The following is an 18,630-nucleotide window of genomic DNA, read 5'->3' as shown; positions in this document are numbered from 1 at the left end:
CATGTCCCGTCAATTATTTATGCTGAGCTAGTAAGGATATCCTGCCTCTGGAGTTATCGACGAGCGAAGTACTCCTCTCGGTAGTTACAGTCCCCCGAACCCTCAATCTCTACCTTGCGGGTGTATATTGAGAGATCCCCACACCAGGGATCACAAGGGAACCTACGGCCGTCGTGGTCAAACATAATTGCACTCCCTTTATGTCACGATAACCGGGTTTCGTCAGTTTTTCTCGTTGTCGTTAAAAAGTGAATGGCGACTCCTATATCACTAGTCAATTGGGTGTAAACTCACAGGAAATCCAATTACACTTGATTGAATAAAAAGAATCGTCACACCCACGAGGGACGAGGTCACGCATTAGCCTCGCGCTTTTTCGACCCCCTCACACCTTGCACCCATTCCTTCTTTAAATACCCCTCAATTTCAGCATAATGAGCAGGAGAACAACAATACAACATCGTAATTTCGACATTACGCCTCAAAATACAACTCAAAAACTCCTCAAAAACACATAAAAATTTCCTAAATTCAAAAGCAATTGGGAGGTCTTGCCTAAACCTAACTAGGTAAATCGAATCCCATTCTAATCAACTATGTTTCTTTGATTTCTAAATGATTAGCAAGTTGGTGTTTTTAATCATTAAAAAACACCACCGCAACAATCATACATGTTTTCCAAAAATACAAACTTTTCCAAAATACAAAATACAAATTTTCAAGATTCAAGGATGTCTAAGTTGTTTACAATCACCTCTTGGACTAGAATCACCTTCAAACATGGGGTAATCAAAGATGACACCTTTTAACATTTAAAGGTTTAGTCTTTTGAGATTCAAAACCCCATTTTCAATATACAAGTTCAAGTTTTCAATTTTCAAGATCCTACCATGTTTAGGGTTGGTCATAGTTATTTCCCTAAAATAGGATCATTTCATGTTCAAATTTCAATTATTTCAAGTTCAAAACTTCAATATTCAAGCTTTCAAGTTCAAGTTTAACATGCAAAATCTAGGATATTTTGGTTGAGCAACCTCTCCCAAGTTGAGATTTTTGGCTTTGAATTCGTGTCGGGGGCACTTATTTTCAAGGAGCCGCTTGGCGTTCGAATCTCATGTGCCCAAATACAAATTTCAATTATGCACCTTTCAATATCGCACCTTTCAATACCGCAATTTCAATATCGCACTTTCAATACCGCATTTTCTATACCGCAATTTCAATACCGCAATTTCAATACCGCAATTTCAATACCGCAATTTCGATTCCCAATTTCAATTCCGCATCTATACTTGCCTAGTCCATTTCTAGGCAATGTGGACCTACTCCCTAGTCCTTTTCTAGGGGGTCTTGTATTTACTAATTCCGCACTTTATTTAATATTGTGATGTTGCTTTATTTGCTTTATTGCTTTCATCACCAACATGCTAAATACAACAAAATACAAAGGTTACATCACGCTTAACCAAAGATATTTTTGGACAAACCGGCCTTAGGTTCCTTAAATCAATCTTTAAAGCAAAGTGACCACCATACAATTAGAGATTCAATTTGCTCTAAATTCAAACCCACATAGTCTAATCTAGGGTATATTTTCGAAAAAATGTTGTGCCAACGTACTTGAATATTTCTAAAGCTCGCGGAATAAGCATTTTTGTTCCCGTGCCCGGATCTCACCCATCCGTTTCAAGGATTCAAGGCCTTATCCAAAATAGAGTCACTTGCGGTCTTTCTAAGTGAGACTTTAAACAATGTTTGGTGGCGACTCCTTCGAGGTACAAAAATTCTACGGTTTTCTAAAGAACCGCCCCTCTCGTAGAACGGGAAACAAGTTATGACAAACAAAAAAACCCCTACAATTCTGGCGACTCCACTGGGGACTTCTACTAATTTCAATTCAAAAATGCGGGCAGATTTCGAGCAATAAGCCACTGATATGCTTAAGTACTGGATGCCAGCACTGGCGCCAGGCGCAGCCCCTGCGCCCAACGCCACTGCCTGCATCCAGGACAGTGGCTCACAGTGGCTCGTCGCCCACTTTTGCTCAACTTTTCGTGTTGGGAGTTAGTCTATTTTTGAATCTGGAAGGACGCTCCCAAACCTCGTGAACAAGTGCCGAAAAAACGAGCTTTACAAATACAAATTCAAGTACGATTTCAATTTCAATTTCTAGGCATTTCATGCATTTGCCGAAAACTATATTGTGCAAAATGAATTTCTACCTTTGCCCAAACAAATGTGTTCTACATTCGGGCTAGCCCCGGGGGCAACGAAATGGTGACTCTCCATACGGTTCCTGACCAAAGTGTGTGACCATTTTCGCGCCTACCGAAGCTTGGCATTTACTTGACATTCCCGATGTCAAGTATGGAGGCCGTCTGCCGACACACACTTCCCTTAGGCGAATGTGAAAGCTTGTCGTCGGATCCGTCACTTAGCCGAGTACCTTTTGACACCCAAAGCCGACCACTTGTATCATATAAAACTTAGACCGACCTTAGGTTGAGAACTTTGCATGTCGCATTCATATTCATGACTAGTGTGAAACCGTGCTACTTGTGCATTGTGTGGGCGTCTTTTCACGCGTGAATGGCTAACCTCGAGTTTTAGCTTGCCAAAAACAATTAGCCTCCAACTAGGAAGCCAAACCCCTAGGAGCATCATTCAAACCTCATGCATCTAAATCGCCGATTTTAGGGTCTTTAGGAGTGTCACTTCAGTAGATATGGCTATATTTACTTAATGAAGCACAAGTCTGAATCGTTTGAGAAATTCCGAGAATTTCAAAATGAAGTAGAGAATCAACATGGAAAGAAAATCAAAGCTCTAAGATCGGATCGAGGAGGTGAATATCTTAGCCACGAGTTTGATGACCATCTAAAAGAATGCGGTATTCTTTCTGAATTGACTACTCCGGGGACACCTCAATGGAATGGAGTGTAGGAACGGAGAAACAGGACCTTACTCGATATGGTCAGGTCAATGATGGGTCAGGCCGAACTTCCTTTAAAATTTTGGGGACATGCGTTGCAAACTGCAGCACTCACACTGAATCCTGCTCCGTCAAAAGCTGTTGAAAAGACTCCATACAAATTATGGACTGGGAAACTTCCAAAGTTGTCTTTTCTAAAGATTTGGGGTTGCGAAGCATATGTCAAGCGATTAATTTCGGACAAGCTCGAACCAAAATCTGACAAATGTTTCTTCGTTGGGAATCCAAAAGAAACAAAGGGGTATTATTTCTAAAACAAGTCGGACGACAAGGTATTCGTTGCTCGTGACGGTGTCTTTTTGGAAAGAAATCATATTTCCAAATTGACAAGTGGGAGAATAATAGACCTCGAAGAGATTCGAGACGAACAAAGAACTAAGAACTCTTTAGAAGAAGTTCAGGTTGATGAACCTCCAAGGTCTTTGGAAGAGCCACTGGGAGTAGTTCCTCAAAACATTGTTGCCCCTCGTAAGTCAAGTAGAACTATATTTCAGCCGGACAGATGGACAGGCGTCCTCTTGACTGAAAACTTAGACGTTCTCATATTGGATAGTGATGAACCTATGACTTACAAGAAAGCTATGACGAGCCCAAGCTCCACTAAATGGTTAGAAGCCATGAAATCTGAAATAGACTCCATGTCTGAAAATCAAGTCTTGGATTTGGTTGATTTGCCGGATGGGTTTACACCTATCTGATGCAAATGGGTCTTCAAGTTGAAGAAAGACAAAGATGGAATTTTATATATATACAAGGCTAGATTGGTAGCAAAAGGTTACAGGCAAGTTCACGGCGTTGACTACGATAAAACCTTTTCTCCAGCCGTGATGCTTAAGTCTATTCGGATAATCCTTGCGATTGCCGCTTTTCATGACTATGAAATATGGCAAATGGATGTCAAAACTGCCTTCTTGAATGGTGTTCTTGAAGAGACTGTGTTTATGACGCAGCCGGAGGGTTTTGTCGATCAAAAGATCCAAGGAAAGGTATGCAAGCTTAAGAAGTCCATCCAGATACTAAAGCAGGCATCAAGGAGTTGGAATAAACGATTTGATGAAGCAGTCAATAAGTTTGGCTTCATCAAGAATCAGGACAAATCTTGTGTATACAAGAATCTTAGTGGGAGTAAAATTGCATTCCTAGTCTTGTATGTTGATGACATACTGCTTATTGGAAACAACATTCCTATGTTGGAGTCTGTAAAGCCTTGGCTTGGGAAGTGTTTTTCAATGAAGGACTTAGGAGAGGCACAGTACATATTGGGCATCAAGATCTATAGGGATAGATCTAAAAGGATGATTGGACTAAGCCAAAGCACTTACATTGACAAAGTGCTAGCTAGGTTCAATATGATGGAAGCCAAGAGAGGCCATCTACCCATGTCACATGGCACATATCTAAGCAAGAATCAGAGTCCTAGAACATCTAATGAGCGTAGAAAGATGAGTGGAATTCCATACGCCTCGACAATTGGATCCATCATGTATGTTATGATTTGTACAAGGCCGGATGTTTCGTTTGCACTCAGTGCAACGAGCAGGTAGCAGTCAGAACCAGGTGAGGCACAGTAGACTGCTGCCAAGAACATCCTAAAGTACCTGAAAAGGACTAAGGATCAGTTTCTGGTTTATGGTGGTACAGATGAGTTGATTGTTAAGGGCTATACGGACACAAGCTTTCAAACCGACAGAGATGATTTCAGATCACAGTCTGGGTTTGGGTTCTGCCTCAACGGCGGAGCAATAAGCTGGAAAAGTCCTAAGCAAAGCACTATTGCGGATTCTACAACTGAAGCCGAATACATTGCTGCCTCAGAAGCAGCAAAGGAAGCTGTTTGGATTCGGAAGTTCATCGAAGAACTTGGGGTTGTCCCCTCCATTAAAGGACCAGTGGCTTTGTATTGAGACAATAGCGGGGCCATTGCCCAGGCAAAGGAGCCTAGGAGCCACCAAAAGTCCAAGCACGTACTGCGGCGATTTCATATACTTCGAGAGATCGTTGAAAGAAAGGAAATCGAGATTTGCAAGGTTGGAACTGACGACAACGTCGCGGATCAATTGACTAAACCGTTGCCACAAGTGAAACACAATGCACATGTAGCAACCATGGGAATCAAGCATGTTGGAGAATGGCTTTGATTTTCTAAGTATTGTTTTAGAACATCTGTTAGATCTATGTTTAAAACAATTGGTTTAACTATTTCATATTTATGAAATTCATTATTTCATATTCATTTAATTGTGGTTTAGTATTAAATGATAAGTCCATGTGATTCAAATCATTCAAATGGGATATCAAGATGGATTCTTCGACAAAGAAACACCCATAAGTGAACTTGAATATTGAAGTCACAAAGGATCCCTAATCCAGGTCATTGAAAGGTGGACGACCAATGACTAATGAAGATTAGATTGCAAGTAGATTACTTAGTTATGTTTCTTGAACTAGAGTGACTGGATGTCAGAATCTTTTGCATAGATACTTATTGGATCTTGTATCGGATTGACCATGAGAATTCTTTAAGAGATTAAAGCCTTGTCATAGGTAGTTCTCATTAATGGTGATTAGAAACCGTTCCTTAGAACATGAGCGATTATGTCTGCTCGTTTGAGAATTAGTTCGCTTTGATGCTCGCTAAACATCGCACCGTAAAAGGAGGCTATAAAAGCAGTTAATGGGCGTACTATGAATCAAAGTGAGTGTTCATAGATTGCAAGAATGGATTGTCCTCCTATATTTGATAGGATATGGTGTTGTTGTGTAATAAGGCCTCTCAGAGAGTTAGATACTGTAAAATGCATGGCCGTGCTCAGAATGTTTAAGGCTTAACCTTCTGCAAAAGTTTAACAGTTGAACTCTGTAATCCGAGAAACACTTATGGACCTAATAAGGATGGCTTGGATCTTACCTTATGTTCAGTAAGTAACACTAAGTGACAAAGGAATGTGAATGCACACATGTCTGAATGACAAGTGGGAGACTCAAGAAAATATGTCCTTCACCCAAGGTGCATTAAGTCTAATACCAAGGTTCAGATTAATTGCGAACAATTCATTCAGTGAGATCAAGTGATCGGAACAGCTAGCTGGAGCAATGCTTCCAATCAGTGAGTTCTAATGAATATTAAGCTCAAAGCTTACTCTTGACTGAACCTACAAGGTCACACCAATGACACGTAACAGATCACCGGATTAAATGAATCGGAAATTCATTTAATAGCTTTTCGGGAATTAGTTGGAAAACGTATTATACCATACGACCTTGCATCGGAATCGTATATCGTATCGCGAATATTCGTAAGCTAGGCGAAACGAATCAATCGCATCGTACAACGGTGATTCGTCGTATACGAAACGATAAATAATATCCGGAACGATATTAAGTCGCGACTACGAGGAGCAGCCCATGAGCCGAGTGCGCGAAGCACTCAAGGCCCATGGGCGCTGGGCACGCAAGCAAGGCCGCAACAACATGGCAGCGCTGGTCCATGGCCGAGCGAGCTGTGCGTGTGTGCGCGCGGGCCGAAGCAGCGACACAGCAACAACAGCGCGGCCCACGGCCCAGTTACTTACTGGCCGGCCTTGTTTGTTCTGGCTTGGTCGGTTAGTAAGGTTATGTTAATAACCTTCTAACCCTTTTTCCAACATAACAATTCATTCATACTCAAAACCCTAGAGACACAGAGAACCCTAATTCTCTCTGTGCCTCCAAAGTGAGTTCTTCCCAAAAGCAAAGTATCTTGATTGATTGTCTAAGCTACGATAATCAAGATGGATCTGATCGTGTCGGTGGACCAAGTAGAGGAACGACAAGTGGATTTCTAAGTTCGTGTTCGTTGACAATTTGTGGAAAACACGCTTCAAACGTAAGTATGCTTAATCTGTGCTTTATACATGCTTCCTGGCTTTGGGGATTGTTTCCGCACATGTTATTATGTTTAACTGTATTCCCCTACATAATAATCAGTCAGAATAACGGTTCATAAGCAGCAAAAGATACCAAGATGCAAGCCTACCTAGAAGTAGCCAAAAGGCTCGTCGGCAAATTCGACTCGTGCACCCTGCAACAAACACGAAGAGATCAAAATACCCAAGTTGATGCCTTAGCTAATCTTGGCTCAAACATCAAACCCAAACTCACCTCAATCCCCGTAGCCCACCTGATGTACCCAGCCATCACAAAAGAAACCTTACCCATCAGTGAGAAGACCCCACCAACTCAAACTCCCACATCATGGCGCGACCCCTACATACACTGGCTCAAACACCACACCATCCCACCTGAAATTACTCATGAAATATCCTTCCGTATGAGAGCCTCCATATTCATATTTATCCAAAGGATGTTGTTCAGGAAATTAGTTGCAGGACCATACCTTAGATGCGTAGACCACGACAAGATCGATTCGACACTGAGGAATATCCATGATGGTGAATATGGAAATCATGCCGGAGGACGAAGCCTAGCCCACAAAACCCTTACCATGGGATACTTTTGGCCAACCATGAAGAAAGATGCAATCACCTTCGCCAAAAAATCCGACTCATACCAACAATTTGCATCTATCTCTCACCTACCTTGTGAAGAACGTCGCCCCATCTTGTCCCCATGGCCCTTCATGAAGTGGGGAATGGACATAGTGGGCTCTTTGCCACAAGCTTCAGGACAACACGTCTTCATGTTGGCAATGACCGATTACTTCTCTAAATGGATCGAAGCAGAGGCGTTCAAACGCGTACGAGACACTGAGGTCATATTATTCATCAAGCAAAATGTCCTTAGTCATTTCGGAATCCCATCCAAGATCGCCTGTGACAACGGTTCTCAGTTCATTAGCAACAAAACAAGGGAATTTTGCGATAGATAAAATATTACTTTGCATACTTAAACACCAAGGTACCCTCAGGCCAACGGGCAGGCTGAATCAAGTAATAAGACATCATCAACAATCTTAAGAAACGTCTCGATGACGCAAAAGGAAGACGGGCAGACGAACTACCTATGATTCTTTGGGCTGACAGGACGACACCCAAGACGGCAAACAACCATCACTACTAGAAAAATGACATTTAACGACGAACAATTTCGTCGTTAAAAGCCTCAATTTTCGTCGTTAAAACCTTTAACGACGGAAAAAATGTTCGTTGTAACAGGTTCCGTCGTTATTGGCTTTAACGACGATGTTCGTCGTTAATAATTAACGTTAATTAACGACGAATTATGATTTCGTCGTTAAGCATTAACGACGAATTTATCGTTTCGTCGTTAACAATTGACGACGAAATAATATTTCTTCGTTAATTATTAACGACGAAGTTACAATTTCATTGTTAAAAGTTAACGACGAAACGATAATCCGTCGTTAATTGTTAATGAAGAAATAGTTATCCGTCGTTAAATACTTATTCTTGATGAACAGTTAAGCAATAACGACCAAAAAAATTCTCGTAAAATGTCATTCAACGGTAAAAAAAATTGAATTTTTTGCAATAACAACGAACTATTTTGTCGTTGATAGTGCAGTCATAATATGAATATTTGCGTTTTCAAAACACCTACATTTTCTCTATGAAACAATATAAAAACCTATCAACCAATCATTTAAACAAATAAAAATTTTATTACTCAAGAGAATTTTTACAATAGAATTTCAAGTTACTCAACCCAACACTACTAGAAAACGACGTTTAACGACGAACAATTTCGTCGTTAAAAGCCTTAATTTTCATCGTTAAAACCTTTAACGACGGCCATGATGTTCGTTGTAACAGGTTCCGTCGTTATTGGCTTTAACGACGATGTTCGTCATTAATAATTAATGTTTCTTAACGACGAATTACCGTTTCGTCGTTAAGTATTAACGACGAAGTATCGGTTCGTCGTTAACAATTAACGACGGATTATTGTTTCGTCGTTAACTTTTAAGGATGAAATCATAATTCGTCGTTAATAATTAACGACAAAGTTAAAACTTCATCGTTAAAAGTTAACGACGAAACAATAATCCGTCGTTAATTGGTAACGACGAACCGATAATCCGTCGTTAAATGCTTATTCACTATGATCAATTAAGCAATAACGACCAACATATCCCTTGTAAAATGTCCTTTCCAACGGGCCAAAATTTTGAATTTTTGGCAATAATGACCAACTATTCTGTCGTTAATAATATTATTTGCGCTTTTCAAAGCACCTACATTTTCCCTGTCCAACAATATAGATAACTATAAATCAATTAAAAAAATTAAAATTTCATTACTCAAAATATTTTTGACAATAGAATTTCAAGTTCTGTTAAATGAAAAATCACATCCCCTTGTCTTTAAATTCTAATAAAGATAAGTAATTCTTGTTCAATCTAAAAGAACAAAATAAAAATCTAACTAGTTGAAGTATTCTGTCTTGGAGTGCCATCTTTTGAAAAGCGTTGTAAGAACACTTCTTTAAATGCATTAAGCTCTTCTTCAACTGAACTCATGCGACTCTTAAGTGCATTGTTTTCTTCCTGTACTGTATCCACGCGATTGGTAAGAACATGATTTTGTTTGTTTGCCTCATTCAACTTAGATTGAAGTTCCGCCCTACTAGGTTGTGGTCCTGATAATTCTTTAAGTGTTATTCCTCCTCCAAAACCCAAAACCCGATCACGAGACTTCGACTTAAACACCTTTTGTGCTACCTATATAAAGAAGCAAAAAAGTTAAATATCATGGCATGGGAAAGTAAAAATAAAACCAAAAAACATATAAATGATGAAAAAGTACCTGTACATGGGAAAGTGTTGGTTCTTCTTCCATTATTTTCTGAATTTCCTCCTACAACATATGTAACCATCTCAATTAGTATCATACACGGGTGGCTCTAATTAAAGGCCAATTGTCAAAGTTCTAATCTACTACTTAAATTTCAAGATCCAACAATATTCTTTTAATTTAGTTCATTACTTTTGATGAGTCTGAGTGACAAAATTTTAGGATCATTATTTACCAACCTGTTCTTATAAGTTGTCTCGTTGTATAACAAAACAAAAATTTACCGGGCTACACCACTGAATATATGATTCTGATCCGTCTAATTTTCTCGCTAAGTTTGTGCTTTGACATTTGTGGAATAAACTCAGTGGCGTTCTCCTAAATCTTTTATTTTTATTCATCTCTGCAGTTTTGCTCTCTTAGGGTCCGTGAAAGTCATAGGTCATTATCATTTGTAACAACGACAAAGTGCTGTGGTCTTCATGGCATCAATTCGATCTTGGGAGATAGGATATCCAGCATCAACAACAATGGGACACCTGAACCTGCAACAGCTTTCCTGGAGCGGTTGTCTGCACAAACACAGAAGTTGGAAGAAAACTTGAATGGGAATTCTAATTTTTTTCAAGATGTTGATCTAGAGTTTAACCTTGAAAATCTCGAGTCTGGTATTGGGGCTGCTCTAACAGCCTTGAGGAAGAAGGAGGAGGATCTACAAGAAGCAGAAAGAATGGTGATGTTGGAACATGCTGAATTGAATCAAGGAAAGGAGGAATTAGAGCGTCTGAGAGAAGGAAATTGCAGCAGCTTCTTCCAAGCAGGAGAAATTGGAGGAGGAGTTAAGACAGGCTAATATGAAGTTGATTTCACAGGCAAGACATGTAGAAGATATGAAATTGCTATTGAAGGAAAGAGAATAGGAGATTGCTACATCACAGTCCGTATTGCTGCCCAACTAAAAATAGAAAGTCAAAGAGGAAAGCTCAGAGTTGCAGAGGTTCTGATTAAGGAATTTGAGCTTGATCTATCATTGAAGAGGGGTCTATTGATGAATCTACTGGGGGAATTGGATGAGGAGAAGTGTTCTTTGCGAAAAGTAACCAGTGAAGTGTCTATTCTTCGAGAGGAGCTGAATTTGAAGAACAGTGAATTTGAAGAAAACAACAATCTTCTGGAAGTGAAGGAAAAAGAAGTGGTAGAGGCTAAACTAGAAATTCAACACTTAATATCTGAACAGAAGTCTCTATTAGACCTATTAAGCAATAACTGATATGTTGCAGTTGGGATGATTAGACCTATTATGGTTTCTTTATTGCAAAGTCGCATAACAGCAGCCAATATTGGGAAATAGATGAGCAGATAATAGGTCTAATCCTGCTTTTACTAACTTCTGCTCAATTATTTTCGTTGTGTAAATACCTGTTGTAAGCTGACTGTAATTCCAGTATTTAGATAAGGGGATTAGTGGTAGTGAGCTATGTACATGGTCAAGAACAAGAACTGGATTTATTCTTTCAGGTCAATGCAACTCTAGCTCCCGACTAATTTCATTTTGCTCATGTATTCATATCTGTAAGCTAACTGTTACTGAACTATAGGTAAAAAAAATCAACTCGTTTACCGGTTTAGTATAACATGAATGATGAGAAAGATAATAAATAACTAAACGAAACTTTGAATACCAACCAGAAAGAAAGAAGGCAGCATTGTTAGATAACTACTCATTCCATTTAGCAGTTTGCAAAGCTTGGAAATCGATAATCACATTATATCTAACTATTAGCAGTTTGCAAAGTTTATTCTAATGAAAACGTAGTTTATTTCACCATAAAGCTAACATAGGTGAGAAAAGACATACGTATTTTTGTGTCGTTTCTGCATTTGGGAGGTTAGTGCCTTTCTTGCGAGTTGCGTGGAATACATCTACCAAAGTTGGTTTTTTTCCCCTTATTCGCTCCCTTCCATAAAACAACAAAGCACCAATGGTCAAATATACTTTATCCACATATATCTCAAAAAACACAAAATAATACTTTAATTATCTTTCTCACCAATTCATCCCAAATGACTTGTCTAGTAGGCTTGCTCCCTGTTCGATGCATTAGCTCTTTTGTATAACTGCGCCTATTTTCAGAGTTCCTTGCACTCATTTCCTGTAATTTATTTAAATATTATCATCATTGCATATATAAGAAAAAAAGCATATCATGTAGTTAAGTTAATTTACCTTAAACTTTTCGTCAGAATAAACCTCCTTTATAAGCCACTTCCAATCCTTATCGTCAAGTCCACTAGGTGGCTTACCTTTCTATGCAGCTTCTAAGGTGATTCCCTTTTTAGTGACATTATTCCTTAACAAGTCTGGCCTCCAGTTTGTCCATAACTCTCTCATATGGCCAAGGACATGTTGCTTGTAAATGTACATGCTTTCATTAGTGAAGACATCCTAATGTAAAAGAAGTTTCATCATCATCATCATCATCAGTAAAGAAACAAAAGAACAAGAAGAAGAAATTTGTGCAATCTGTATCCAAATCTGCAAAACCTCCAAAACTTGAATCAGTTTAGCAAAAATAAGTTCAGTTCAGTATAAAGTATAAACCATTTGAAATAACAATCTCTGAAAACTGTTAAGTCACTGCACTCAGCTCATCACAGGCAGCTTCCACAGAAACTTAGTCTATCTCATTAGGATTTATGTTGGAGTGCAACACCTAATTCTGACAGGTTTCTATCTTTTATGACTTGCCACTTTTAACAACTACCCATTATGGCAGTTACTATTTTTAGCAGGTTTCCATAAATAGCAGGTTTCTATAAATAGCAGGTTTCGGGTGAAATGAAATGAGATTCGTTATTTTATAGGAGATGCGTTGTCAAGTGGAGATTTACGTTTTCATCATCGAACCTTCCCTTTCAGGAATGGGGACAAAAGTAGGTGTCTACAGTTAGCCCCCACTTTGAATGAGTCTTGGAATAAGACGATGGTCAAAGTACTAGACGGAGTGCGCCACACAAGCCATGGTGACCTGTTTTTGCGAGGGTCTCACGAGCCTCCGAGTGATAACATTTGACTTAAGGGTCATCACTTGGAGTGTCGACATATCCCTCACGTGTCATTGGGATTTGTCAACGGATAGTATAGAAACTTCCTCACTTTGTCATTGGAAGGATCTAAAGAAGTGTAGAAACTCCCTCACTTTGTCATTGGGAGTAGCTACAGATGTTTTCGAAATCAAAGCTATAAAGTCTAATTGGGCCTGGCCAAGCCCAACCTCGAGGTAAAAATGTTTTTAAAGATTCTCATTTTCAAGGCTAGTTAAACGAGAAAACCCCATTGTTTTTATGAGACGTAAAACGAAGGAAAATCCAGCACATCGTTATTTTTCGGAAAAACGAAAAACCAATCCTTTAATTTTTGGAAAAAAGGGAAAACCAATCACATCGTTCTTTTTTGGAAAAACAGAAAACCAATCTTTGGAAAAAGGGAAGCTACTCACATCGTTCTTTTTTGGAAAAACGAAAAACCAATCTTTGGAAAATGGGGAAGCTACTCACATCGTTCTTTTTTGGAGAAACAGAAAACCAATCTTTGGAAAAAAGGGAAGCTACTCACATCGTTCTTTTTTGGAAAAACGGAAAACTAGTCTTTGGAAAAAGGGAAAGCTACTCACATCGTTCTTTTTTGGAAAAACGGAAAACCAATCCTTTAATTTTTGGAAAAAGGGAAAACCGATCCTTTAATTTTTGTAAAAAGGGAAAACCGATCCTTGAATTTTTGGAAAAAGGGAAAACCGATCCTTTAATTTTTGGAAAAAGGGAAAACTGATAAAGGTTATCGCTGCAGCCACTAAGGACCTGCGCGGTTAGTGACGCAGACCCCGCCGGCTAAAGATGGCGAGCCTGTCCGCTAAGGGTGGACACCCCGTTCGATAGAAGTGGACGAATCTGTTTTTGAAATTTGAAGATAAGGACCTACACGGTTTGTGACGTAGACCCCGCCGGCTAAAGATGGCGAGCCTGTCCGCTAAGGGTGGACGCCCCGCCCGAAGAAGTGGACGAATCTTGTTTTTGAAATTTGAAAATAAGGACCTACGCGGCTTGTGATGTAGACCCTGCCGGCTAAAGATGGCAAGCCTATTTTGAATTTGAAGACTTTATTTTTCGAAAACTGAGGACTTGCGCGGCTAGTGACGCAGACCCCGCCCGCTGAAGGTGGGCGAGCCCTGTCCGCTAAGGGTGGACATCCTGAATTCATTTTTCTATTTGGAACTCGCGCGGTTCGTGGCTCGATCTTGCCCGATTGAGGTGGGCAAGTCCCTATTTCATTTGGTTCTTGTGATTTCTTTGAGAATTTCTTTTCTTACTCATTCTCGCTGGAGCGAATTCTTTCGAGGGATTCTCGGGTTTAGTTGTAACCTGAATGTGGGTCGACAACGTACTTAGACGGACCATTGTCTTGTGGTCATCATCTTTCATGGTTTTGAGCTAGTTTTTACGGCTCAATCTTGCCACTACCTGGGTCCTTGATTAGGGGACTATGTATAAGTATCAACGGCGACCTTTGTCTTGAGGTCGTAAACCGGTTTTATTTTTGAGACATCCAAACACGGGACTTCGTACAGCGTTGTCTGGCAATATTGTTTTACCTTTGCATAATATATATTTTCTTTCGAGCCCCCAAGCATTCGTGCTTGACGGTCATTTCTTGTCAAAGAGGTTCCTTGGGGATACGCATTCTGTAATGTCCTTGATCGTGTTTGGGATTGTGCTCGTAAGTGCGAGCGATCTTTGTAGTGGTGTGCTACTCTTAACAAAGCCGTGAGGTGCGACTTTCAGTAAAGGAATAGGCAATTTTCAAGTCGAATAAATATGGAAGGGCCCTATAGAAGTCAGAGCTGTTTTTTGGGTCTGGAATCATTTTCGGCGCCCATGCCTGGGCGTTAATGATTTTGGCGCCCAGCGCTGGGCGCTAAAAATAATTTCTGGCGAGGTGTATTGATGACACAGCCGGCCTCTTGTTCGTCCGTTTTCCCTTTTTTTCTTTTGAACGCGTTCGTAAATGTTCGATACTTAGAAAAGATGATATGTGTGTGCGAACGAGCATTCATAGAATGGCCGTGGTGTGCGGTCCATTAATCAGTTTGCTTGAATTGTTTCATTTTTTTTTGAGCAACGGCTGATTTTGAATAGTTTGCTTAGAAGCTTGATAGGGTTCATGCCCATTCATGAAGTGGGCTCAAACATCGTGCCCTTTCGATTGTTCAAACATTTGCTTCGAGATTTTTTTTTTTTTCCTATGGTTGTTTCGTAGCTTGGAGCCCCCAAGTATGCATGTTGGGATGCTTTCCTTTTGGCGTACGATTTTTGTAGGTTCTTTCGAGAAAGATGCCTTGGGGTTCCGCTCGTGTAGGTGCGAGCTATCCCTTCCGTGGTAGGTAATATTTTGCTACCTTTAATCCTTAATGTAGAAGTCGTGTGGCTTGCATTTTGAATTTGGGCGATAAGTAGTCTTTGCCTCTTTTACACGTGCTCTTTGTCGTGCCTACATTAGTGCAATATGCCTTACTCTTTTTTAGACTTGTACCATGGGATGGTTGAACTTATGGTGCGACGTAGGCTTGTGTGGCCTAACGGCGTGTATTAGAACATTTCTCCAGGTGCTGGGATATCACTATTATTTTTTGGATTGGAGTACTTCGTTACGCCTTGTTCAGGTGCTCGAACAAGTGTAGCACCTTCTGCGTGGGTTTGCACGGCTTATTACTTCGTTCGACGCGAGGATTCACAGGTGTTTCTTTCTTATTTTTATATTTGGGCAAAACTTGGCTAGCAGAAAGATTCAGCGCCCAGGCTGGGGCGTTAAAGATATCGGCGCCCAGCTCTGGGCGTTGAAAATGATTTCTGGGCAGAATTTTGACAGTTTTTTTTTGATTGATATTTTTTCTTTCGCTTTTGCTTTGGAACGATGTAGACTGTGTAACGGGCGCTTTATAGGGCGAGCGTTATGTGCAGTGGTTTGATCGGAGTTTTGGTGACTCGCGATTTTCAGTTACCCTTGTTAGTGGGGCGACTTTATATAAGCTAAGTAGTGCTTAGAATTTGGGAGGGGTTGTAGCCATTCTAAGGTTCATTTTACACGATTAAAGCTTAGGATTGAGCCCCTTTGACATATGTATAGCATTAGCGTCGAGAATTTTCGATGAAATCGTCATTTCAAGCATTTTTAGAGTGTTTTTCTCAAGCCCCCAATTGTAGCTACGTGATTGGCTTGGTGCTATAATGCTTGGCATACGTTTTTATGCATTCATGGTGACATGGATCATGAATAGTTTGAACCAGACTCGTTTATTGCGAGGTACGTTCGAGTAGTGATTTTGCTACTTCTCTTGCAAATGTCGTATTGTGCGACATTGCCATGGTCAAGGTAGTCACATGTTGAAGTGTGCCTTGACCAAAAGCTAGGTGCCTTTCTTTACCCATAATCATACTTAGAAATCTTTTTGACTCACTTGCAACATCGAGATACGCATGCTTTGCTTAAACCAACGACACTTTATTATGTTCGAAGAAGTCTTTGAAAATTATTTGAAATCTGAGTCCTACTGTGTACAATCCGAGGTGTCCTAAGTAAGTTGACTTATAGAAGGGTTCATACAGGATTACATGAGTGAATGAAAATACGGTTACGATTTTTGGAATGCTGTCTAAGGATTTGCTGGAAGCCAGGGTGCAGGCGTCAAGATATTACTTGTGCCCGTGTGGCACATGCTTTAGGCTTTTAGGGCCATCTTTTCCAGAATTGCGGGAATATAAACCGTTTTCAAATTGACTTAGATTTACTTGGTGTATGTCTGCACAAAAGGTCATGGTATACTTAGTTCTTTCCCTAGCTCTTTCACTTATATTTTTTAGCCCCCATTTGCTATTATGTCTTCCCATTAATGATGCTTTTAGATTTCGATTTTAGATGCCCGTGTCACATGTCTGAGTAGGGTGAGCCTTGATTAAGTGCCAAGTCCTATTGACAATGTTTGATTTTTTTTTTTAAAGGAGGTTCGCAAGCATTTGAATTACCATGAACGGGTGCCCTGAGTTCGAAGGAACGATGGGGCGGTGCCGTAGAACAATCCTCTTTATTGCAAGCTTACTGCCTTTACTACCTGCTGGCGATTATGACTGTGTCTAGTGGTGAAAGGAGGTCTTTAAGTGAGTTACTTTGCTTTAGGGAGGGTCAAGTCGAGTACTTTAGATGTCATGGACGCTCGAGCTAGCCCCCATTCAATTGAGGCAAAGTGATCTTTTGAGTATTGGCTAAGTGCCTAGGAGTGTGAGTGCTCCTTCTGACAAGGGTAGGTGCCCTTATTATTTTTCGATGTGTGCTCATTTTGGCATCTTGACGACTTGGATTCTTCCTTTGATTTAAACTTTTCTTTCGACTTGGATTGCAAGTAATTAAATTTCAATAAGGGACTCTATTTTTATTCTTGTTTTTCTATAGGCTTTAATATTTTTGCAAATTGGTTGGACCGAATCATGGATTGCCTACGTATCCGATTTAATTTGGAATCAGGTCTTGTGTAGTTCTTAGCCAAAAAATGGTTTCTTAGAATGCCGAATTCGATAAGTATGTTCTGAGATGGAAACATATTATTTGAAACGGTAGAATAAGTGAGGTTTGTTATTATTTTAATCTGCTGCTTTGCCGTGAGCCAAAAATTTGTTTTGTATATTTTTTTTGAGTACGTGTATTTTTTGGTGGTACGTATATCTGAATACGTGTTGTACCCCTCCAAGTGTTCGTTATTTTTCCGTGCATGTGCGGATAAAATGACGAGCACTTCAGGACAAAATTTGGCGAGCAGAGAGATTCAGCGCCTAGGCTGGGGCGCTAAAGATTTCGGCGCCCAGCTCTGGGCGCTGAAAATTACTTCTGGGCAGATCTTTTTTGGTGCGCTAAATGCTTCTTTTTATTTTTTAGACGAATTTTTAAAGGCGCTTTGCAAAGTTTTCTTTTTATTATTTATTATTTTTTGTACTTTTCATTGGTCTTCTTTTTTATTCGTGACTCAAGACAGCTTCAAAGATGGGTTGAATGAGTTGGGATAAGTTGTATAGGTATTGGTCAAGCATGAGGATTATATCTGCTAGGGCTCACAATTTGCAGCCTCAAGCTAGTGTCACGAGTTTACATCAATCAAGGTCAATGAGTAGCATGAGGACGCTCAAGGGTATATCAACAGGATGTATCCACACAAGTTATATGGTCATTATGCTAATGGTGGTGTAAGAACAGGTTTGGGCTTTGGAAATAATGGGTATGACGCACGTGTCAATGGCCGTGCGTGGTTTGCGGTTGACAACAAGTTCAGGAACAAGAGTCGAGGTAATGGTTTCTTGGTTTATGGCAATGAGAGCATGGATGGGTTAAATGAGCTGAATAGGGGGCCCTAGAGTGGAGGCGTCTAAGAACATAAGGATTGGAAAGGGTAGACATCGTAGAATTTTATGATTTGGATTGGTTGACTCAATTCTTTTCCTTCGTTTACTTGTGTAAATTTCGCACTTGGGGAGGTACGGGCTAAGTATTCCATGGCTTGCTCTTTTCGCTCTCCCTTTTCTCTTTCTATTTTTTCTTTTTTGCTCGGGATTTCCCCCCTCAACATAAAATGAGCCTTTGAGTCACGAGGGTTGTGGTCTTTGAGTCACGAGGCGAGACTGAATGAGCCTCGTTTGGTAGGCCTATAGTGGACCTTTAATTTTAGTAGGCCTAGGGTGGACCTTTAAATTGTCTTACTTTGCAAGCGTATTTAGCCGTTTCTTAAAATGTGTAAATAGCGTAGATTCAAAATGTTATTTTTACCTTATTGAAATTTAACGAAAGAA

General features: G+C 40.0%; 1 protein-coding gene across 1 annotated transcript; it reads right to left on the bottom strand.

Annotated features, from left to right (window-relative positions):
* Positions 1-9,318: 9,318 nt before the first annotated feature.
* LOC110805212 (uncharacterized) lies at positions 9,319-11,899 on the bottom strand. Its single transcript, XM_056829147.1, has 4 exons — positions 11,796-11,899; positions 11,603-11,702; positions 9,757-9,807; positions 9,319-9,671 (listed from the first exon to the last, which is right to left on the bottom strand). The coding sequence occupies exons 1-4, from the start codon at positions 11,801-11,803 to the stop codon at positions 9,372-9,374; spliced, it is 459 nt and encodes a 152-aa protein (XP_056685125.1). The 5' UTR covers positions 11,804-11,899; the 3' UTR covers positions 9,319-9,371.
* Between the last annotated feature and the right edge of the window lie 6,731 nt (positions 11,900-18,630).

This window comes from Spinacia oleracea, chromosome 5 (assembly GCF_020520425.1).
Source record: "Spinacia oleracea cultivar Varoflay chromosome 5, BTI_SOV_V1, whole genome shotgun sequence".
NCBI classification, from domain to species: Eukaryota; Viridiplantae; Streptophyta; class Magnoliopsida; order Caryophyllales; family Amaranthaceae; genus Spinacia; species Spinacia oleracea.
This window is presented reverse-complemented; position numbering and strand designations above follow the sequence as displayed.